The sequence below is a fragment of the Daphnia pulex genome, chromosome 6, assembly GCF_021134715.1.
Source record: "Daphnia pulex isolate KAP4 chromosome 6, ASM2113471v1".
NCBI lineage: Eukaryota > Metazoa > Arthropoda > Branchiopoda > Diplostraca > Daphniidae > Daphnia > Daphnia pulex.
The window spans coordinates 6,402,116-6,426,813 of NC_060022.1; the positions used below are offsets into that span (position 1 = coordinate 6,402,116).

The window sequence follows — 24,698 nt, forward strand, 5'->3', positions numbered from 1 at the left end:
CCGGCCTAGTGAGGTGAAAATGGTAATGTTATTTCCATAAGGAGCAGAAAGCCAATATGTTTGCCGACGTCTACGTGGACGTAAGCAGTCATTCAAACCTATCGAGGAAGTTCCTGAACGAAAGAGAGACATTTGAAAAGCAGAATCAAAGCCAAATAGAAGAGGAAAGCCAAGTAAACTCCGATCTCGAAGACTTCTCCTCTCCACAAGAGCAAGCGGAGGCTTTTGAGGCCGCGAAAGATTCAAAACCAGGAGAAGATAAAATCACAGTCCCCATGATTCGCCACCTATCCAGGGCAGCAAAATAGACGCTAATGAAACTAATAAACACATCTTGGGTGTGTGTCATCTCTCCCGTCTGAATGGAAGCACTAGCTGGTGGTCTGGATTGTCAAACCGGGGAAACCACCTATACAGAGCCGTCCTCTTACCGACCGATGTCCCTGACGTCCCGCGTATGCAAGCTATTGGAAAGAATTGTTTTACAAGTTCTAGTCCCTTTCTCCCCCCCCCCCCCCGTTTCCACCCACGTGGAGTGGTGAATTCTCATAAGAGTAGGGGAGGAAGGGAGGGTGAAGAAGCGGAAGGGAGGAGGCGGGTGAAAACGGAGGGAAGAAAGGGACTAGAACGGAAAAAAATAAAATCTGTTTTCAATTAAGAATTTACTACAATGAACCTGAAGCGAAAAATCTGGAAATCAATACTGATGTAGAGCTTGATAATCTCTTCATTTCGAAGTTGATCGCGCCGTTCTAGCTCAACCCGTTCTATAGTTATAACCCTTTAAAGTACCCTAATTTACATAGTACTCTTCGGAGCGTTCCTAAACTTAGGGCTCTTTCAAAACCCTACTCTTCCCTTGAATTGTAAATAAAAAAATGGCTCAATCTTACCTCTAATGGCTACATAAAAGAAATCGTTGCATTCCAACGAAAATTGTATTTTTGGGAACGCCGAGAAAAAACGCCTTTTTCCATATTGTTCTCTCGCGCGTTTCCAAATTTAGGTAGATAATATACTACGGCGTGATCGGCTAAAAATTTGTGTACGATTCGGCCACCCCAACAACAAAGGCAAATCTGTGGACTCTATTTAGGGAAAGGCCATAAGAGTGTGTCTCAGTTTACCAAGAGCAACCGCAAATGACGCTCTACGAATTGAAGGAGGTGAGAGGGCCCTTAGCTTAAGGAGAAACCTCACAGCAGCAAAGTATCTCTTAAGAATCCGTTTCCAATCCGGTTTTTCACTGATAGAGAGATAGATAAGCCGTGGTTCGAAAGGGAATGAAATCAAGAGTCCTCATTCATTGAAAGAGCCTCCCAATTCATCGAGGTAGCAGGGATCGACTTAAAAGCTACCGACAAATTCCACGTCTACACCAAACCACCGTGGCGGATGACATCTCCCGAGATCGTTATAGCTCCCGCCAATACAGCGAAGGAAAAATAATTTATGGAATCGAGGTTGGGCGAACACACCCTTTTCTTCCCTGACGCAACAAGAAGACGTGACGGAAGCTGCGGAGCGGCATTCGTAATCCAACGGATGGCAATAAAAGAAATTTGCCCACTCGGGAAAATTGAGTCGACGGAGGAAGGAGAACTGACAGTCTATACTACATCTATATGGCGACAAAGTGGGTGGAGCAAAACGTCACCGAAAGGCCGTAATAATCAATAATGCACAAATCAAGGCCGGCCTTAAGGAAAAATCTCGTCAACCACAGTGAGGCCGACCTCGACCGACCTCCACAACCGCAAGATGCATCCAGAGCATATGGAAGTGAATAACAGAAGCAGCCACCTAGTATTCGCATGGATCAAAGGTCACTTCAGCATTAGGAGCAACGAAGAGGCGGACAGGGCAGTCAAACTGCTAGCCGGGTTCCCAGAAATCATGAGCACCAGGCCATCGGTAGCTACGCAATAAAAAGCTAGACAAGCACGGCAAGAAAATGTGGTAAAGGCAGTGGTCATCGCCAAAAACCACCACCAGTAAGTTCTATATAAAACACTTCTCAGCCGCGCTTCTCTGCCCAGCTTTTTTCGGGGAATCGAGAGCCGAGGAAGTGTCCCTCTCCAAAATTCGCCTTGACAAGCTTAACCTTTGCCACAAGTTATTTAATAATCAAACATGTACTGATGGAAAAAAAGAAAGAAAAGACACATACAAGAGTATATTTCAGAAAACGCGAGAAAAAATATCCCTGGCTACCCTCTAAATTTCCAAATCAAAGAAACCCGAAGAGCAGTCCTAAACTTTTTCAAGAAAACGAGCCTGTTAGTCCGGAGCAGCAAAGAATAAATAAAAACTCCCTGTCAAGACCCTGGCGAGAATGGGCTAGATAGCCTGATGTTCGCCAGTTAACAAACCAACCCAACCAACCAACCAATCGCCCCTGTGCGAGAGGAAGATAAGTGTTATGCCTTTTAAAACTTTATCGGAATTTTAAAAGATATTAATCGAAAAATTCCCTTAGGAACTCGAAGTATAGTGTACAATTTTGATTCCCCCCCAGTCGCGAAGCCTACATTAGACAGTTAGTATTGTTTGTCTCTATCCAGATGTTAATTAACGATTCTTTTTTATATTTACAGGATAAAATACATGCTACATCAATAGATTTTTGAAGCCTCACGCATATTCCAGCACCCTTTTAATCCTTGACCTCTTCCCGTTCCAAATTTTGTCAGGTTACCTTATCCTGGTCTATTTTTCATATCATTTATATATATAGTGGGCAAACAAGATTTTGAAATGGGTGCGTTTTCTATTAATATTGAAAAAGAAAAATTTTATGCTGCACTTTATCTGGATGTACAGGAGACCTCTGTGTCTTTACTCGATGTGTCATCATACATGAAAGAGACCTTCTTAAGAATATCAGTTGCAGGGCCTTCAAATTATTACTAACTGTTTGTATATTTTTATAATGAAACTATTCAACAGCTTACAGTGAGTTCAACTTCAATCACAATACCTCACACAGAAATAGGTTCTAGGTATTCAGAAATAATCAATTTTCATAATCCTAATATCCCCCATAATCCAAAATTTCAAGGATAAAGAAAGTTTTGTTTTAATTATTATTTTTTTCTGGTATAATTCTTTCTATTCACTATATTACTGATAACTATAACACTTTTTTCAAAAATTTTATTTTACATAGAAGTTTCACCACTCAGCGTGGGTCCATGCTATGTTCGTCTTGATTGAAGTTCATGATATTGAATTTGGGGAAAATTACGTATGTTTTTTTTTTTTAAATAACGTTATGCCTTTTAAAGCTTTATCGGTCTTGTAATAGATATTAATCGAAATTTTCCTTTGGAACTCGAAGTGTGGTGGACAATTTTGATTCCCACCTGGTCGCTAAGACAGGGTTTGTCTCTTTCTAAATGTTGATTAATAATACTATTTAACAGGATAAAATACATGCCACAGCAATTGATTTTTGAACCCCCACCCATATTCCAGCACCACTTTCCTCCCTCACCTCTTCGCGTTCCAAATTTTGTTGGGTTTCAAAGTCTTCTAAATGGAGCGACAAGATGTAGAAATGGGTGCAGCATGTGCAAATATTGAGGGAGAATTATTCGATGCTGCGTTTGATTTGGATGTGTAGGAGACTATATACTCCTGTGCCTTTACTCGAGGCATCAGCATGCATGGAAGAAGACCTTCTTGAGGGTATCAGGTACAGGGCATTAAAATTATTTTAAAATTTCAAAATTATTACTTACTGACTTACTGTGTGTATATTTTTATAGAGAAACTTGTCAACAGCTTATAATGAGTTCAACTCTAATCTCTATCCCTGACACTAAAATAGGTTCTTTGAATTCAGAAAAACTCAATTCTCTTAATCCCAACAATTTCAAGGTTAAAGTAAGTTTTTTTCTTATTCTTAATTCTGGTATAATTCTTTCTATTCACTATTACTGTTTTATAACACTTTTTTCTAATATCTATTTTATTTAGATGGAAGTTTTACCACTCAGCGCGGGTCCATTCTATGTCAGTCTGCCGATAGAGGATTGAGAAGTTGGGGAAAATCACGTATGTGTTGTTTATCAACCAACAGGTGTCGGGCATCACACTTGCCAGATTGAATTTAAATTTGTGTATGATGGTATCACTATTTAGTCTGTTATGATAACCGTTGTTGGTTTCGGAATTTAGAGTTAAATATGTAAAAAAAATACATGTGCTTTGTCCAGTTCAGGTTCAGTCATTTACTCATTTCAGGGGTGTTCATTTTCATGAGACAATGTTGACAACACGTTCATTTTCATGAGACCATGTTGACAACACAATGAATACAGAGCCAGATCTGTATACTTCTATGTACATGTATATTTAGGCCAATAATCATTTTAAAAGGCAAAAGAAAAAGACAGAGTGCTGCCACATTTTGTGAAAGGCTGTAATTCTTGTAAGAACATTTTTCATACACTTGGACTGAATTTACTCTTTACAAACGTTATCATTTTTGTGAAATCATATTCGCAAAGTTTGTTTGATTAACCATTACATTTATTTGGTTCATGTTTTAGAACAAAGCTTGTAGTTGTCTTGTAGCACCGTGTTCGTTGCGGTTCGTAAACTATTTATATGTGGCCATTGTTGTTTTAAAGCAGACATATATATGCATTAGCCTGCCATTAGCTCATTCCCCATTGAGGTAATTCTTGTCGGTTAGTAGTTATAAGACTAAAGAGCTGCCGTAGAAAGTATGCATGATAGAAATAAGAAAACAGAAAACATGTTATTTATTTTCAGTCATTCATTCTGAGAGGCATGTGCTACTGAACGCAGATTCGCTTAGAACTTGAGTGCTAATAATGATAATTAAGATAATTGAAATCTATACAGAAGATACTAGGTGTGCTAGTGTATCCTAAGAGTGCAGTGCATAGCTCGTAATCATACATTTTGAATTAAACTGTATCATAAACGAAGACGAAAAAGGATGACATTTCTCGTGATAAATGATTTGGTTTATTATTAAGAACGAGTTTCCTGAAGTGCACCAACCCACAATTTTGGAAGAGTATGAAAAAAAAAATTCAATTTTCTTGGTAGACAGGTACTCTTCATAATTTATTTTAATTGTTTGACCGGTGGCCAGTTTTGGTCGGTGGCCTTGTATTGTGCAAAAATTTGATTCTATTTCTTTTTTTAATTGTTTAGGTTGATTTCGAGTTATGGGAGCCTTCCGGCCAAATTGATTATAATCAACTCCGTCCTGTGTTGTACCATGATGTTGATGTGGTTTTCATTTGTTTTTCCATTGACAACCCACAATCACTCTTTAATATTTCTAAAAGATGGATAATGGAGGTTGAAAAGGAGTGTCCTAATGTTCCCATAGTCCTTGTTGGGAATAAAAAGGATATATGGAAGGATATAATAAAAGGATAAATTATACCCGCTGACAAAAGTCATTCCACGCCCAAAGATCGTTTCTGAACCCAAGGAGACTCCGGCTGAAGTCCCTCCGTCTAGCGAAAACGAACTTGAAACGGACGAGAAAAAGCCGGAACCGAAGAGTCCGACCGAAAATTTGCACCAGACGATTGACGACGGCAAAAATATGACTAACAAAGATGCGGTGGGGGAAACGGAAGCTGAGGCATTTCAGAAAGTTGAGCAACAGCCAGCATCAGAAGAGGCTCAGTCGCTCCCGCAGCAGAGCACCGACGGCTACCGGCCAACCGAACAAAACTACCAGAATAATTTGTTCGTCAATCTGTCCCCATCAGCCCCAAACCAGACGCTCCTTGATATTCTGGATATGATGCAGACTGATGCAGAGCTCGTAATTTGTAATTCGTAATTTTACATTTCAAATGCTGATTCAATTTGTTAATAGTCTAAATACAGTTACGCCACCCCTCTCGGGTTAGGCCAGCTTATCGAGCGGACGATAACATCAAAAGGTTGGTAAAATGGCAATAGCAATTGCCCTACTCTCCCCCCCCCCCCCCTGAACGAGCTTGGGATGGCTACGAGGTATTTTTATTAATTTATTTAAAAAAAACGATGCAATTAATGTTTGATTGTTGTACATAGGCGCTGCGGAACTACAGCTTAGAAATCGAAAAATGGAATTGACGCAGAAACAAGGGTGCGTGTCCGCCAATTTATTGATTATAAAAACCGATCCTTCTGGCTCGAGTGAATTTCCCCCCAACGATTCTGTCTGTTCATGGACACGAATCGAATAAACAACGTGATGGAGGCGAGCCATGGGGCCTTTAACGACCTTATTGGAGCCGCACATCCTGACTCGTGGTTCTTTATGGGTAAACATTTTCAAGAAATGCCGACCCACACAAAATAACCAAACAAATCTTCAAATTTTTTTAGGTCGGCGTGGCCCTAGCTCGTGTTGGGGATCAGCCGCCTAACCCGGATCGTGTTGCGGATCACCCTGTCCCAATGCCACCTGGATTTCTGGATTCAGATGATTCTTCCAGCGACGGAGATGTCAGAAATAGATTTCAAGGTTTTTTCGTTGCTCAAGAAGCCAACTTTATGAATCGACGAGCTCGTATCATGGCGAGATTTCAACAAAACCGCCGACTACTCCTAGATGTCGATTCCGAATTTGACGATTCCGAAGATGAAGATAATTTGGTGGATGGAGAAGCAGCGGATAGAGACCAGGAAGTTCCTATTCAACGCCCCGAAGTAAATCACGAGGGCCACTGCCCAGTGTGTTGCCTCCAAGTGCCTAACACAATCATCACACCTTGCGGTCAAATTTTCTGCTTGATGTGCGTGGAAACATTGGAGGGGTCTAGGGCAACTACATGCCCAGTCTGCCGCTCAAGTTTCAATGGACATATACCCGTGCCAGAAAATCCCTTTACTAAAAGGTTGTAGTGGAAAGCGCCACGGCGGGTGTGTGGGGAAGTGGGGAATAGGAATTGAGGGAAAAGGGGAGGAGTGGGAAGGGTCGAGATCGATATCTTAGCTTTGATTTTCACTATCGATTCGTAAAGTTGGCTTGAGCCCCAGAGAAAATCTCCTCTTCTGCCATGGACCAGAACTATAGAATACTGGTACCGCCACTCATATGGCGAGCCCTTCCATTGCTTTTTTTCTCTGGAAGTGAAGCCTGCTTGCCTGCCCTGTCCCGTAGCTATAAGCGCCACGGCGGATGTGTGGGGAAATAGGGTATAGGAATGGTATAGGAATGAAGGGAAAAGTGGAGGAGTGGTAAAGGGTCGAGATCGATATCTTAGCTCCGATTTTCACTATCGATTGCTAAAGTTGGCTTCAATCCAGAGAAAATTTCCGAGAGGAGGAGTTAACATGGCAGTGGCGCTACCAGTATTCTATAGCCATGGACTACTAAAGCTAGAGGACGGGTCACTTCGTCAATTCCTATGTCGGCTACCATTTTTTTGTTACTGTAATCAGTAGAGCTTTAGAAATGAGCTATAGTCTATTAAATTATCCCTATGCGGCAAATATTTAACTTCGATGATATTTTAATTAGAAATTGACGTAGGTGTTCGTTGGTTGTCGCCGCCTAGCGGTGATTGTTGGTTGACCACTCTGTGAAAAACCAAAAAATGAAACCAAAAGAAAACTTGAATGAATGAATAATGCACAAGACTTGTTATTTGATTTCGCAGAGTTTCCGTTCGCCACATTTCAGATTCAACGCCACCACGACTCACTAACTTTCTTGGCTGGCAGGATTGTGAATTCAAGATGAGTTGGACCATCGCCATAAAACGAGGAGATCCACAGCGGGAATTAAAAATGGGGAGGTGGAAAAATGAATATACCCAACAACCACGTCCACCAACTTCACCAGACTTCACAGGCGCACTTGGCAGTTTAGAAAAAAAAAAGTATTCTGACAAGACACGAAAAAAGGCGAACTCTTTGTGGATATTTTCAGATATTCCATACGCACCGAGCTAATATTAGCGATCGCACAGTGTTGGAAGTATTTTTTTTTTCCAGCCCGTGATCCGCTACACAAGAAGATTTGAAACGCGGTAAAATGGAATCACGCCAGATTTTTATTTTGTTCTTATCTGGAACGATGTAAAACAAATGCGAAGAAGAAATAGGCGCATAGAAATTAAAAAGGGCGAAGAAAGGGCAAACAATTTGTTCATTAAAATATCAACGCTCGACTTTGATTCATCGCTCCCGATCACTCTCGTATATATACTCTCTGGCGACAGCATTCATCGGCCAGAGTCCATCCGTGAACGAGTCGCATCCCCGCAATGGCGCGGAATGTGCCCAGCTTTAGTCTTAATGTGTCAAATGGAACAAAAGATTGCAGCAAAAGAAAGGAAGGAAAAATCTAACGATCAAAAACTGGCTCGCGAGATTTTGGCTGTGGAAGGAACTGCCAGGGCCGTCCAACACAATGCAGCATATCATCTTACGGCGTCAATAATGCGATTGAAACGGGACGCGGAAACGGTTGAGGTTCGTTAAGGGATTCTGTTTGTTTTCTTTCTAAAAACCATGGAAGAGTTTAGAATTCTTAGCGCTAGGTGGATACAACCAACGAACACCTCTCCCGTCCTCTCAAAATTAAAACGCAAATATCTTTTAATTTAATATCTTCACAAGAAATGTGCATTGGAGACTTATAATAGCTTTTTAAATCTCTATCGATTGACCCTTCTTCAAAAATTATGATTAAAAATCCACCCGACAAGCTATAACACGGCGGGATAGGACGAGGGTCCCGTCCTCTAGCTTTAGCAGTCCATGCTATAGCTCTGCATGGCCATGGCATAGACAAAGACCACTGGTTTATGCTCTTCATAAGAAAATTAACATGGCCAACTGTCGCCAACATTCTTGCTACCCTTCCTCCGATTTCTCCAATCTTGGACTACTTGTCCTGCCCTCTAGTGTACGTTTTCATCTCTACACTCTGCTTACTTCTATTCAATTGCAATGATTCAATTGATTTCTCTGCTTTTGTAATTAGCAAATGTCAAAATTAAATACAATTTGACTTCTTAATAAAAATTTTTAAGGCAAAATTACCTAAAACTATTAAACGCCAGCAAAGAATTTTACCAAGACAGAAGGAAAACAATCTTCGTCTGCAAAACCCTTCGTAGCCTCGGTGCAGTACAGTACTTTGTCCGCTAGAGGCACTACAAGCACTCCAAGAACTCGGGGTCAGTAGGGATAGGGCTAAAAGGATAGCACATGCGAAACCAGTCTTCTTTATCTATGGCCATGGACTCATGGTATGTGTTTTTTAAAAAACGCTACATTATATTACATGTGGCAACATGGCAAGACTTTTTTTTCAAGTAACAGACGACATATATTTGGAAATGTGAAAATTACACAAAAAGGGGGGACTCGAAAACTGACTCGAATAGTTTCACCAGTGCTCCCACTTCTAGGGATATTTCCCTATCTGGGGATATTTTCGTTAGGTTAAAAACAATAAAGGGTGGAAATTTTCAAACCATGGTTCTAGGGATTTTTAGAAGGGAAAAATTATGTTAAGGGAAATTTCCCTATTTTTGTACTACTTTTTAACAGGAAGCCACCAAGCGATTAAATTAAGAACTCATCGTGATAAAATTTTGTTTTCATCCAAAAAAACGCGGTAGCCAGAGCCACTGTGTCGAAAATAAGTACTACTACTCTATAGACTATAGTAGAGTCAGAAATACTCTTAAGGAAATAGGAGTGATAGGCCTACTCTGTACTCTGTAGTCTAGGCTGAAGGCCAATCTGCCAATCTGGGCATCTGGATCTGGCAATCTGCCATCTTATAATCTTATTCTTTATGAACTGTTTCAAATTTCGATTCTGAAGTTTATCACAACAAAAGAAATGAAATAATTTCTTGAATCTGTAACCTTTCTGTTTAATTTTTTGTATTGTTGCGAGCTTGAAGGGCGAAGCTAATAATCGCATACGCAGAAAAAAAAAGCCATGTCACTTTGTCTGTATGTATGTCCCGCTCCATAACTCGGGTGTTTCACGACAGATTTCGTACTTTTTGGTCTTAAAAATTACACAAAAAATATGCGGTGCGACCAGAACAAAAATAATTCCATTTACTTAATTAGTTTTCCCTTAATTAATGGAAAACTGCTAAAATAATTGTTTAACGGCTAGTGACATCTGGCGGCACTTGCCACGCCATGGTGATGGTGAGATGTTGATATACATCTAATCTAATCACCACCAGATGTCCATAGCATCGCCGTGATAACGCAATCTTTGATGACCCAATGATGACGCAACAACCATATTTGCATTTAAGTTTTGCATACTAAAAGATGGGTTTTTTTGTTATTAAATCGTTGAACTTTATGTGTAAAAATAAGAAAATATGAGTTCAGCAAACTAAACGTAAATAACTTGCAAGGATATTGAACTGTGAATGAAAAATTCCAAAGGAATGCAGTTGCGAAAGGGAAGTGTGAATACGACTCAGAAAAATCAAAATTTCGCGATAGAATTTTTTACAGAAAATTTCAGAGAAAAAAAAAGAATTTACAGAAAAGTTCTGAAAAATTAGGAAAGCATTTAGCAAAAAGTCCGACTTAACAATAGGCCCTGAATTTTGTCATTTAAGACAGTTTTCAACTGGCTTACGACTATCCCTTCGCGGCGAGCTGATAAGCTTGCTTTTCTATCTAGATATTTCTATCAAGATAGAAAAGCAAGCTTATCTAGATATTTCTATCAAGATAGAAAAGCAAGCTTATCAGCTCGCCGCGAAGGGATAGTCGTAAGCCAGTTGAAAACTGTCTTAAATGACAAAATTCAGGGCCTATGATTAAGTCGGACTTATTCACAATTCACACTTTCCTTCACAGACTTTTTGGTCTTAAAACTGGATTTTTCCGTCACAGTTCAATATCCTTGCAAGTCATTTACGTTTAGTTTGCTCAACTCATATTTTCCTATTTTAACAAATAAAGTTCAATAATTGAATTTAAAAATAACCATCTTTTAGTTTAAAAACTGCAAAACTTAAATACAAATCTCGTTATTGCGTCATGGTTGGGTCATCAAAGATTGCGCCATCACGGCGATGCTATGGACAGCTGGTGGGGATTTATTTGGGCGGCATATATTCGTAATATTATTTTATTCATGTTTTACCATACATTACGAATATATTTCAATAAAAAATATTCGACGAAAAGGATTAATTTTAAACTTAACACGTTTAGTAAATGACAAGCTTACACATGTAGTGGAAACTGGAATTTAAACCTAAGGTGAAAAAGTTGTAGTCGCCACCGTCAGATGTCACTAGTCGTTAAACAATTATTTTAGCAGTTTTTCATTAATTACGGGAGAACTAATTAAGTAAATGAAATTATTTTTTTTCTGGTCGCACCGCATATTTTTTGTCTAATTTTTAAGACCAAAAAGTCTAAAATCTGTCGGAAAACGCCCGAGCTATGGAGCGGGACATACATACAGACAAAGTGACATGGCTTTTTTTTTTCTGCGTATGCGATTATTAGCTTCGCCCTTCGGGCTCGCAATCAATTTGAATAAGACATTTTTACATAAATAGATATGAAAGATAAAATAATTGATGATTGAAACAATAAAAAGTTTCAGTCGTTTCGAGATTGGAACCACTAACATTGACTGTTTTCAGTTTCTGACTGGAATGTTTTAAATTACCATAGAATTATTTGATTAAGTCAATGAATTTTTGTTCTGAAAACAAAAATGTTTTTTTTAATTAGAAGCATGAATAACTAAAAAACAATCTTCGGTCATGCAAGTTTAACTTTGACATATCGGTACGCTCTAATGTACGGCCCCACGAACGCTTATTCGAGCCCACGCACAACTTATTTGATCTACCCGAAGCGCTAACCATTACACCCAAGGATTGTAATATAAAACGTATTAAAATAAATTTTGTTTTACCAACATTTTACACCCATTGAGTGTTTAAAAAAAATACGTATTCAAATAAATTTTCTTTCACTAAAATCTAGGACAATATAAATATTCCTTCGCGGAAATGTCTACATTTATCTCTTAATTCCCTATAGTTTTCTCGTATACATCCATTAGCAAATGACACAAAAAAAATAAAATATCAAATTGAATAAGACATTTTACATAAATAGATATGAAAGATAAAATAATTGATGATTGAAACAATAAAAAGTTTCAGTCGTTTCGAGATTGGAACCACTAACATTGACTGTTTTCAGTTTCCGACTGGAATGTTTTAAATTACCATAGAATTATTTGATTAAGTCAATTGTTCTGAAAACAAAAATGTTTTTTTAATTAGAAGCATGAATAACTAAAAAACAATCTTCGGTCATGCAAGTTTAACTTTGACATATCGGTACGCTCTAATGTACGGCCCCACGAACGCTTATTCGAGCCCACGCACAACTTATTTTATCTACCCGAAGCGCTAACCATTACACCCAAGGATTGTAATATAAAACGTATAAAAATAAATTTTGTTTTACCAACATTTTACACCCATTGAGTGTAAAATAAAACATATTAAAATAAATTTTCTTTCACTAAAATCTAGGACAATATAAATATTCCTTCGCGGAAATGTCTACATTTATCTCTTAATTCCCTATAGTTTTCTCGTATACATCCATTAGCAAATGACACAAAAAAAATAAAATATCAAATTGAATAAGACATTTTTACATAAATAGATATGAAAGATAAAATAATTGATGATTGAAACAATAAAAAGTTTCAGTCGTTTCGAGATTGGAACCACTAACAATGACTGTTTTCAGTTTCCGACTGGAATGTTTTAAATTACCATAGAATTATTTGATTAAGTCAATTGTTCTGAAAACAAAAATGTTTTTTTAATTAGAAGCATGAATAACTAAAAAACAATCTTCGGTCATGCAAGTTTAACTTTGACATATCGGTACGCTCTAATGTACGGCCCCACGAACGCTTATTCGAGCCCACGCACAACTTATTTGATCTACCCGAAGCGCTAACCATTACACCCAAGGATTGTAATATAAAACGTATAAAAATAAATTTTGTTTTACCAACATTTTACACCCATTGAGTGTAAAATAAAACATATTAAAATAAATTTTCTTTCACTAAAATCTAGGACAATATAAATATTCCTTCGCGGAAATGTCTACATTTATCTCTTAATTCCCTATAGTTTTCTCGTATACATCCATTAGCAAATGACACAAAAAAAATAAAATATCAAATTGAATAAGACATTTTTACATAAATAGATATGAAAGATAAAATAATTGATGATTGAAACAATAAAAAGTTTCAGTCGTTTCGAGATTGGAACCACTAACATTGACTGTTTTCAGTTTCCGACTGGAATGTTTTAAATTACCATAGAATTATTTGATTAAGTCAATTGTTCTGAAAACAAAAATGTTTTTTTAATTAGAAGCATGAATAACTAAAAAACAATCTTCGGTCATGCAAGTTTAACTTTGACATATCGGTACGCTCTAATGTACGGCCCTACGAACGCTTATTCGAGCCCATGCACAACTTATTTGATCTACCCGAAGCGCTAACCATTACACCCAAGGATTGTAATATAAAACGTATTAAAATAAATTTTGTTTTACCAACATTTTACACCCATTGAGTGTAAAATAAAACGTATTAAAATAAATTTTCTTTCACTAAAATCTAGGACAATATAAATATTCCTTCGTGGAAATGTCTACATTTATCTCTTAATTCCCTATAGTTTTCTCGTATACATCCATTAGCAAATGACACAAAAAAAAATAAAATATCAAATTGAATAAGACATTTTTATATAAATAGATATGAAAGATAAAATAATTGATGATTGAAACAATAAAAAGTTTCAGTCGTTTCGAGATTGGAACCACTAACATTGACTGTTTTCAGTTTCCAACTGGAATGTTTTAAATTACCATAGATTTATTTGATTAAGTCAATTGTTCTGAAAACAAAAATGTTTTTTTAATTAGAAGCATGAATAACTAAAAAACAATCTTCGGTCATGCAAGTTTAACTTTGACATATCGGTACGCTCTAATGTACGGCCCCACGAACGCTTATTCGAGCCCACGCACAACTTATTTGATCTACCCGAAGCGCTAACCATTACACCCAAGGATTGTAATATAAAACGTTTTAAAATAAATTTTGTTTTACCAACATTTTACACCCATTGAGTGTAAAATAAAACGTATTAAAATAAATTTTCTTTCACTAAAATCTAGGACAATATAAATATTCCTTCGCGGAAATGTCTACATTTATCTCTTAATTCCCTATAGTTTTCTCGTATACATCCATTAGCAAATGACAAAAAAAAAATAAAATATCAAATTGAATAAGACATTTTTACATAAATAGATATGAAAGATAAAATAATTGATGATTGAAACAATAAAAAGTTAAAGTTTCAGTCGTTTCGAGATTGGAACACTAACATTGACTGTTTTCAGTTTCCGACTGGAATGTTTTAAATTACCATAGAATTATTTGATTAAGTCAATTGTTCTGAAAACAAAAATGTTTTTTTAATTAGAAGCATGAATAACTAAAAAACAATCTTCGGTCATGCAAGTTTAACTTTGACATATCGGTACGCTCTAATGTACGACCCTACGAACGCTTATTCGAGCCCACGCACAACTTATTTGATCTACCCGAAGCGCTAACCATTACACCCAAGGATTGTAATATAAAACGTATTAAAATAAATTTTGTTTTACCAACATTTTACACCCATTGAGTGTAAAATAAAACGTATTAAAATAAATTTTCTTTCACTAAAATCTAGGACAATATAAATATTCCTTCGTGGAAATGTCTACATTTATCTCTTAATTCCCTATAGTTTTCTCGTATACATCCATTAGCAAATGACAAAAAAAAAATAAAATATCAAATGGAATAAGACATTTTTACATAAATAGATATGAAAGATAAAATAATTGATGATTGAAACAATAAAAAGTTTCAGTCGTTTCGAGATTGGAACCACTAACATTGACTGTTTTCAGTTTCCGACTGGAATGTTTTAAATTACCATAGAATTATTTGATTAAGTCAATTGTTCTGAAAACAAAAATGTTTTTTTAATTAGAAGCATGAATAACTAAAAAACAATCTTCGGTCATGCAAGTTTAACTTTGACATATCGGTACGCTCTAATGTACGGCCCCACGAACGCTTATTCGAGCCCACGCACAACTTATTTGATCTACCCGAAGCGCTAACCATTACACCCAAGGATTGTAATATAAAACGTATTAAAATAAATTTTGTTTCACCAACATTTTACACCCATTGAGTGTAAAATAAAACGTATTAAAATAAATTTTCTTTCACTAAAATCTAGGACAATATAAATATTCCTTCGCGGAAATGTCTACATTTATCTCTTAATTCCCTATAGTTTTCTCGTATACATCCATTAGCAAATGACACAAAAAAAATAAAATATCAAATTGAATAAGACATTTTTACATAAATAGATATGAAAGATAAAATAATTGATGATTGAAACAATAAAAAGTTTCAGTCGTTTCGAGATTGGAACCACTAACATTGACTGTTTTCAGTTTCCGACTGGAATGTTTTAAATTACCATAGAATTATTTGATTAAGTCAATTGTTCTGAAAACAAAAATGTTTTTTTAATTAGAAGCATGAATAACTAAAAAAACAATCTTCGGTCATGCAAGTTTAACTTTGACATATCGGTACGCTCTAATGTACGGCCCAAGAACGCTTATTCGAGCCCACGCACAACTTATTTGATCTACCCGAAGCGCTAACCATTACACCCAAGGATTGTAATATAAAACGTATTAAAATAAATTTTGTTTCACCAAAATTTTACACCCATTGAGTGTAAAATAAAACGTATTAAAATAAATTTTCTTTCACTAAAATCTAGGACAATATAAATATTCCTTCGCGGAAATGTCTACATTTATCTCTTAATTCCCTATAGTTTTCTCGTATACATCCATTAGCAAATGACACAAAAAAAAATAAAATATCAAATTGAATAAGACATTTTTACATAAATAGATATGAAAGATAAAATAATTGATGATTGAAACAATAAAAAGTTTCAGTCGTTTCGAGATTGGAACCACTAACATTGACTGTTTTCAGTTTCCGACTGGAATGTTTTAAATTACCATAGAATTATTTGATTAAGTCAATTGTTCTGAAAACAAAAATGTTTTTTTAATTAGAAGCATGAATAACTAAAAAAACAATCTTCGGTCATGCAAGTTTAACTTTGACATATCGGTACGCTCTAATGTACGGCCCTACGAACGCTTATTCGAGCCCACGCACAACTTATTTGATCTACCCGAAGCGCTAACCATTACACCCAAGGATTGTAATATAAAACGTATTAAAATAAATTTTGTTTCACCAAAATTTTACACCCATTGAGTGTAAAATAAAACGTATTAAAATAAATTTTCTTTCACTAAAATCTAGGACAATATAAATATTCCTTCGCGGAAATGTCTACATTTATCTCTTAATTCCCTATAGTTTTCTCGTATACATCCATTAGCAAATGACACAAAAAAAAATAAAATATCAAATTGAATAAGACATTTTTACATAAATAGATATGAAAGATAAAATAATTGATGATTGAAACAATAAAAAGTTTCAGTCGTTTCGAGATTGGAACCACTAACATTGACTGTTTTCAGTTTCCGACTGGAATGTTTTAAATTACCATAGAATTATTTGATTAAGTCAATTGTTCTGAAAACAAAAATGTTTTTTTAATTAGAAGCATGAATAACAAAAAAACAATCTTCGGTCATGCAAGTTTAACTTTGACATATCGGTACGCTCTAATGTACGGCCCCACGAACGCTTATTCGAGCCCACGCACAACTTATTTGATCTACCCGAAGCGCTAACCATTACACCCAAGGATTGTAATATAAAACGTATTAAAATAAATTTTGTTTCACCAAAATTTTACACCCATTGAGTGTAAAATAAAACGTATTAAAATAAATTTTCTTTCACTAAAATCTAGGACAATATAAATATTCCTTCGCGGAAATGTCTACATTTATCTCTTAATTACCTATAGTTTTCTCGTATATATCCATTAGCAAATGACACACAAAAAAAATATCAAATTGAATAAGACATTATTACATAAATAGATATGAAAGATAAAATAATTGATGATTGAAACAATAAAAAGTTTCGGTCGTTTCGAGATTGGAACCACTAACATTGACTGTTTTCAGTTTCCGACTGGAATGTTTTAAATTACCATAGAATTATTTGATTAAGTCAATTGTTCTGAAAACAAAAATGTTTTTTAAATTAGAAGCATGAATAACTAAAAAACAATCTTCGGTCATGCAAGTTTAACTTTGACATATCGGTACGCTCTAAAGTACGGCCCCACGAACGCTTATTCGAGCCCACGCACAACTTATTTGATCTACCCGAAGCGCTAACCATTACACCCAAGGATTGTAATATAAAACGTATTAAAATGAATTTTGTTTCACCAACATTTTACACCCATTGAGTGTAAAATAAAACGTATTAAAATAAATTTTCTTTCACTAAAATCTAGGACAATATAAATATTCCTTCGCGGAAATGTCTACATTTATCTCTTAATTCCCTATAGTTTTCTCGTATACATCCATTAGCAAATGACACAAAAAAAATAAAATATCAAATTGAATAAGACATTTTTACATAAATAGATATGAAAGATAAAATAATTGATGATTGAAACAATAAAAAGTTTCAGTCGTTTCGAGATTGGAACCACTAACATTGACTGTTTTCAGTTTCCGACTGGAATGTTTTAAATTACCATAGAATTTGTTCCAGCGAAAATCGACGCGTAATTTATTCGTCTGATGTGCATCTAAAGTTATGTTGTATTTTCTCAATGGTAGATGTCACTTCAAATAATTAGAGGGCGTAATTATCAGCTGATCAGAAACACTGTCGTCTTTGTCAAATCTTGTGTCATCTTGAGTCGTGAGAGGCCATTTTGCCGTAGTAACGTCTGACAGCTCTTAATTTGATCCGCTGTTTTATATCTTTGATTGTGTGTGTCTATTTTATGCTACTCTGCATTCAGGTATTTAAATTGAGATGTATTCTAGAGTGTATATAGTATTGAGTGAATTGATACGTGATCTCGATTGAGTCACGATTGTATATTGACGTCTCTGGTCATTGCCCACTCCTAATTGTGGACCCTGGGTAATATCTCATTTATATATGTTGCTTGAATGCCCATGTAATTATTTATATTGTTATTCAGGCACCAGTTTGATAGTCTAAATACAGCATCATCCTATTTCACTCGTTGGCCCAAGCTGTCATTGTCATTCTTGGTTTCATTGGTGATCGTAGCAGGACAACTGCAAGAAAGAACTGACAATGGCCAGGGGCAGGAAGAAGGCTGATCAAGCCCGTCAACAAGTTGATGAAGACACTATTGCTGGTAGAAGGAAGAATCGAAACGTCCAGTCCATTTATCAAAGACAAACAGAAGATCTTGGCAAGTCTCAAGCACAAACCACAGCCAACGATGGTGGACAAGGACTCAACCTTCAGACCCCAAATGCAAAAAGTGAAACAACATCTCAACATAGTCGAGCCCAAGATGCAGTCGAACGCGATGCTGTGCGTTCCAAGATTGACTTAGCATGCAAGATGATCAACACGCTGATCGCAGACAACGGTTCTCGCCGAGCATGTCGCGGATTGGTTGACAAGCTCGACTCTATGTTTGCAGATACCGAACGTCTTAACCTGTTGGCTGTCATGCCAAACGATGCCGAAGAGTTTGGAAGACAAGCAGCCATCCAAATTGCACTGTTCACTCAAATTGAGACAGCCAAGGAAGACGTGGATGGATTCATCGATTCTCGTGCAGACGAGGCTTCTTCTATTGCCTCCTTTCAGCCTCTTTCCATCCGAAGTGAAGTATTGCGCAACTGGACTCAAACGCAACAACTCCGTCAGCAAACCTCTCAAGCGCTGATCGATGCGAAACAGAAAGCCGAAGAAGCTCAACGAACCGCAGAAAAGTTGCAAAAAGAGTCGGACGACGCAAAGCAGAAAGCGGACGAAGCAAACAAAGAGGTGGCAAACCTAACAGGAGCTATTGGAAAAAGAAAATCTGCAAGTACAGTAATCAGTGGTGGAAATCATGATTGGGGAGTCAAGAAAGCTGCTATCAACGATTGGCGTCGGAAGTCCCTTATTGAACCAAGATCCCAGGAAACCGAAGAGGAAGGCGAGCCCGATTGTTGGATTGACCGATATTGCTCCGGTTTAGAAGATCCGACCTGGTTTTATTCCCACAAGGCCCCATCATTGAAAAGTGAACTCCCGGTATTTTCTGGTAAAGCTTTGGACTGGTTCTGGTGGATTGATCTGTATCGTTCAATGGTGCATGATCAACGGATTTCAGCTGGCGAGAAGTTAGCAATTCTGAAGAGTCGTTTAAGCGGTGAGCAACTGGATATTGTTCAAGGCCTAGGAGGAGGAGAACCTGCTTACAAATCAGCGCTATCCCGTCTCAAGCAAGCAGCTGGACGCCGCGATGTCATGCGAGTTGCTCATCTCAGTGAGCTCGATCGGATGGATCTCGGGCGTGATCCAACAGCATTTCGTCAGTTTGCGGAAAAGGCGAGGACTCATTTCTTCGATTTGACGCGAATGGGAGAAACTTCAAGCTCCGACATCATCGAACGTTTATGCCGAAAGCTTCATCCATCGGATCGTCTCGAGTGGAATTTCGGAAGAGGAACTGGATTGGAGCGTATAAGTCTCAACGAATTTGGTGAGTGGCTATGTGAAAGAGCCTCAGCTTATCAAAACGCGTACAATATCGCGGCAGAGCAAGCATCCGGAAATGGGTTTGGCAATTCGCGCCATCGTCCGACCGCCGCACGTGCTCATCACGCCAGCTTCGAACCAGATCGGTCAGAAAAGCCCTACAAGAGTCGCTGCTATTGCTGCAATGAAGAGCATCGAGTGTTATCTTGCCCAACCTTCAAGGCGATGCCGACCAAAGAGAAGATCAGATTCTGCATTAGAAGGCGGTTATGTCTCAAATGTTTCGGAGCGAAGCATTCAGCCAAAGATTGTACGTTCGGAAAAAGATGCGGGGTGAAAGATTGCCCTTATGAACATCACAGCATACTCCATGATGCAGAAAGTGTTCCGACGGTAAAAGGCGACAGTCATCACACTTCCCTTTCAGCCCGAGCGGATCATATGAAGGTGGCGCTGGGAGTAATTTGGACCGAAGCCTACGCTACTGATGGTACAGTGATTCCGGTGTCGGTGATGATCCATGAAGGCAGCGATACTACGTTGTTCCGGGAAGATTTCCTCCGTCGTCTGAAGATAACAGGAAAGAAGCAGAAGCTGGATCTTGTTGGTGTGACCGGTGCCGAACGTTACGATTCTCAACGTGCTGACGTGCGATTTCGACTACCGGACGGTGAAGAAACAATTATCGCCGGACTGACGATACCGCAAGTCGCTCGCCCCACTCCAATTGTTAATTGGAATGAATTAAAACAACGGTGGCCCCATCTTGTCGACGTGCCTGTTATGAAGAGTGGAGGAAAGATCGATGTGTTGCTGGGTCTTGATCATTCACATTTGATTGCCGTGCTTGAATCTCGAGTAGGTAGAGATGATGAACCGTTTGCCTCTCGAACCCGATTGGGATGGATTGTTCGCGGCTTGCTGGGAGGAGACATCGGTCCGATGACTGCCCGCTCTTATCATCTTACTGCAACTTCAAGAGAAGAAGGTCCGTCTGTTCAAGAATCATTGGATGCCGAATTCAGAGCCTTTTGTGAAACCGAAAATTTTGGAACGGAGTTTCGAGGTGAAGGTTTGTCGGAGTCAGAGCAGAAGGCCGAGAAAATCGTGAATGAAGGCTTACGAAAATTGGACGTTGGGTACGAGGCTCCACTGACCTGGATTGAAGGAGAGCCAGCGTTCGAAAATAATCGGAAGCTAGCTGTACACCGTTTGCAAGATTTGAAAGAAAACTTCAAGAAGAACCCTAAGCTGGAAGAAGATTATCGGAAAGCTATCAAGAAATATATCGATGAAGGATATGCGTCGCTAGTCGAAGACGACGATCTCTACTCCGACGATCAGTTTTATCTTCCCCATCACGGAGTCTACAAAAAGGTCTACGGGAAGAAAGAGAGAAAACTGCGAGTCGTATTTGATGGAGCTTCCCGCTGGAAACGGAAGAGTTTGAACGATGGAATGCGGTCCGGTCCAAAACTTCAAAATGATTTAGCTAAAGTTCTTATTAGATTCCAACAGGGTGAAATTGCCTTTTCAGCAGACATCACAGCCATGTACAGCCGAATTCGACTGAAGCCAAGTGATGCCCGATTTCACCGATTCCTATGGCAGGAACCTGGATCAGAGAAGATTTTAACGTATCAGATGGACAGACTGCCCTTCGGATTAAATTGTTCTCCGTTCATAGCTCTCAAGACAGTGAAGCGAGCAGCTGCCGATGCCAAAACGGGGAGGAAGGAGTGCATGGAAGCGGTTGAAAATAACATGTATATGGATGATTTATTGAAAGCCGCCGACAGAATTAGCCATTGAAAACGCGAAAAATATTCGAGACGGCTTGGCGGAAGGCGACTTTCATCTGACCAACTGGATCTCCAATTCACCGAAACTTGTTGCAGCTCTTCAACCAATTGGAGATTCTACCGTGGAGGCAACATGCAGTTTAGCTTCTGATGAAGTCGAGAAGTTGCTGGGAATCTTTTACGAGCCTAGTACCGACGATCTGACCTTCCGAGTGACCGGTGCGGATGAAGTGGAATGGACGCGTGCTGGACTACTCAGCAAAGTGGCAGCCGTTTATGATCCGTTAGGCCGTGCAGCTCCTCTGATTGTAAAAGCGAAGATTAAACTTCGCGAATTAGGCATCAAAGGCTTGACTTGGAAGGACGTCGTGACCGGAGACGATAAGTCATGGTGGCAACGTTGGTTCAGCACGCTGAAACATTTAAACAGCATCCGGATGCCAAGAAATCTTCAACCAAACAAAAAGAATATCAAGAGCAGTCAACTTTTAACCTTTTGTGATGCATCCGAAGAGGCCGTTGCAGCTGCAGTGTATTTGAATACTTCCTACGAAGACGGTTCCTCTAATTGCCGATTGGTGATGGTGAAAACGAAATTGGCTCCGCGTAAAACAATTTCCATTCCTAAATTGGAACTTAATGCTGCTCTGCTTGGTGCAAGACTTTCCAGGTACGTGGAAGAGGCGTTAAACCTTCCGGATCTCACCCGACTATTCTGGACGGATTTGAGTACCACCCGGAATTGGCTACGCGCCGTTGCTGCTCACTACACTCCATTTGTCAGCCATAGAGTTGGGGAAATACAATCTCTCACCGACCCGAGCGAATGGAGATTTGTACCTGGAAAACTAAATATTGCTGATGTCGCAACGCGGTCACTTCTCATCGATGAAGAACCGATTCCGCCTGGCTGGTTAGAAGGTCCAGATTTCCTGAAACAACCCAGCAATTTGTGGCCAAAGGATCTACCCTGGATGGCTGTTTCCGAAGAGCGACGTGCGGCCCATACTCAACATGCGACAAAACTTCCGTCAAATTATGATTGGTCAAAGGTGAAAATTGACTCATCCAACCTCTCTCTTTGTCTTAAGATGGAAGGCCCGTTTAAGGAGTTGGTGCGTCGGTGTCAAGAAGAGGAATTTAATGAAGATATCCAGCAACTCCGCCGGAATCGACCGCTTAACCGAACATCGAGACTTCAACAATTGAGCCCGTTCTTAGACAGCGACGGAATTCTCCGACTTGGAGGCCGCATCCGTCGAGCCCGTTTACCTTATGATGTCTTGCATCCTCCGATCTTGCCAGGAAAACATGTTTTTGCAGAGGCGATCGTCACAGCGCTCCATACCGAGGCGCATCACGTCGGCACGGATTTTCTACATTCAAAGGCTAGGCAACACTTCTGGATTCTACAAGGAAAGGAGCTGGCCAAGAAAATTCGCTTTAAGTGTCCAACTTGTATTAAGACAAGAGCCAAATTGGCAACTCAGAAGATGGGAGATCTTCCAGCCGCCCGTTTGGATTCATACTCCGCACCATTTACCCATGTCACGCTGGATTATTTTGGTCCTATGGAAACTTCGGCGTACAGGGGGAGAATTATCAAGCGGTATGGCTTACTTATATCCTGTTGTGTAACGCGCTATGTTTATCTAGACCTGGCTCAATCATTGTCGACACCGGATTTTCTTTATTGTTTTCGTCGATTCGTCGGGGAGTATGCTAAACCATCCGAAGTCTTCAGCGATAATGGCACAAACTTTGTCGGCGCAGAAAAAGAAATGGTTGCAGCCGTTCTTGAGCTACAAATGGACGAAAAATTTCAAGAATTCGTTAAAGAAAAGTCGATTGTTTGGAAATTTCAGCCGCCAAGTGCTCCACATTTTGGCGGATCTCATGAATCGTTGGTGAAATCCGTAAAAAGAGCACTCTACAGAGCATTGGACACAGAAAAGGCCGGCTTAAGATATCCAACGGATGAAATGTTGAGAACTCTATTGAAGGAGGTGTCGGGCCAGCTGAATAGTCGTCCCTTGACGCTCGCGAGTAACGACCCGGAAGATTTTCGGCCCATCACACCAAGAGATTTCTTAAATTTGCCGCCAACTTCAGATTTGCCAGCCGGAATCGTCAAAAATGCTCTTCCTCGGGACCATGTTCGATATGTAAAAAAGATGTCTAATCTTATTTGGGACCTGTGGACTAAATTTTATCTGCCAACATTGATTCCTCGACGAAAATGGACGGCGGAAGAGAGAAATTTTGTCATCGGAGACGCCGTAATGGTGTCAGAAAGCAATCTGCAGCCCAGCCAATGGAAGACGGGACGCGTGATCGAAGTATTTCCTGGATCTGATGGCCTCGTCAGAGTAGTTAAAGTGAGGACGGACAGCGGCGATTATCTACGAGCCATCCATCGACTAGTTTTGCTGGAACCAAGCTCGGCCAGCGTTCCGCTAACCTCGGGGGAGAATGTTCCAGCGAAAATCGACGCGTAATTTATTCGTCTGATGTGCATCTAAAGTTATGTTGTATTTTCTCAATGGTAGATGTCACTTCAAATAATTAGAGGGCGTAATTATCAGCTGATCAGAAACACTACCCGAAGCGCTAACCATTACACCCAAGGATTGTAATATAAAACGTATTAAAATGAATTTTGTTTCACCAACATTTTACACCCATTGAGTGTAAAATAAAACGTATTAAAATAAATTTTCTTTCACTAAAATCTAGGACAATATAAATATTCCTTCGCGGAAATGTCTACATTTATCTCTTAATTCCCTATAGTTTTCTCGTATACATCCATTAGCAAATGACACAAAAAAAATAAAATATCAAATTGAATAAGACATTTTTACATAAATAGATATGAAAGATAAAATAATTGATGATTGAAACAATAAAAAGTTTCAGTCGTTTCGAGATTGGAACCACTAACATTGACTGTTTTCAGTTTCCGACTGGAATGTTTTAAATTACCATAGAATTTGTTCCAGCGAAAATCGACGCGTAATTTATTCGTCTGATGTGCATCTAAAGTTATGTTGT

The 24,698-nt window shown here is 38.6% G+C and overlaps 1 protein-coding gene across 1 annotated transcript; it reads left to right on the forward strand.

Annotated features, from left to right (window-relative positions):
- The first annotated feature begins 18,155 nt into the window (after positions 1–18,155).
- LOC124196163 lies at positions 18,156–24,142 on the forward strand. The gene is made up of 3 exons (XM_046590977.1): positions 18,156–18,255; positions 18,317–21,646; positions 21,741–24,142. The coding sequence occupies exons 2-3, from the start codon at positions 18,436–18,438 to the stop codon at positions 24,140–24,142; spliced, it is 5,613 nt and encodes a 1,870-aa protein (XP_046446933.1). The 5' UTR covers positions 18,156–18,255; positions 18,317–18,435.
- Positions 24,143–24,698: the final 556 nt, after the last annotated feature.

Coding starts and splice junctions, on each gene's coding strand:
- LOC124196163 (XM_046590977.1), top strand. CDS start 18,436: ATGGCCAGGGGCAGGAAGAAGGCTGATCAAGCCCGTCAACAAGTTGAT. Junction 21,647..21,740: donor GAAAGCCGCCGACAGAATTA/GCCATTGAAAAC, acceptor AACTTGTTGCAG/CTCTTCAACCAATTGGAGAT.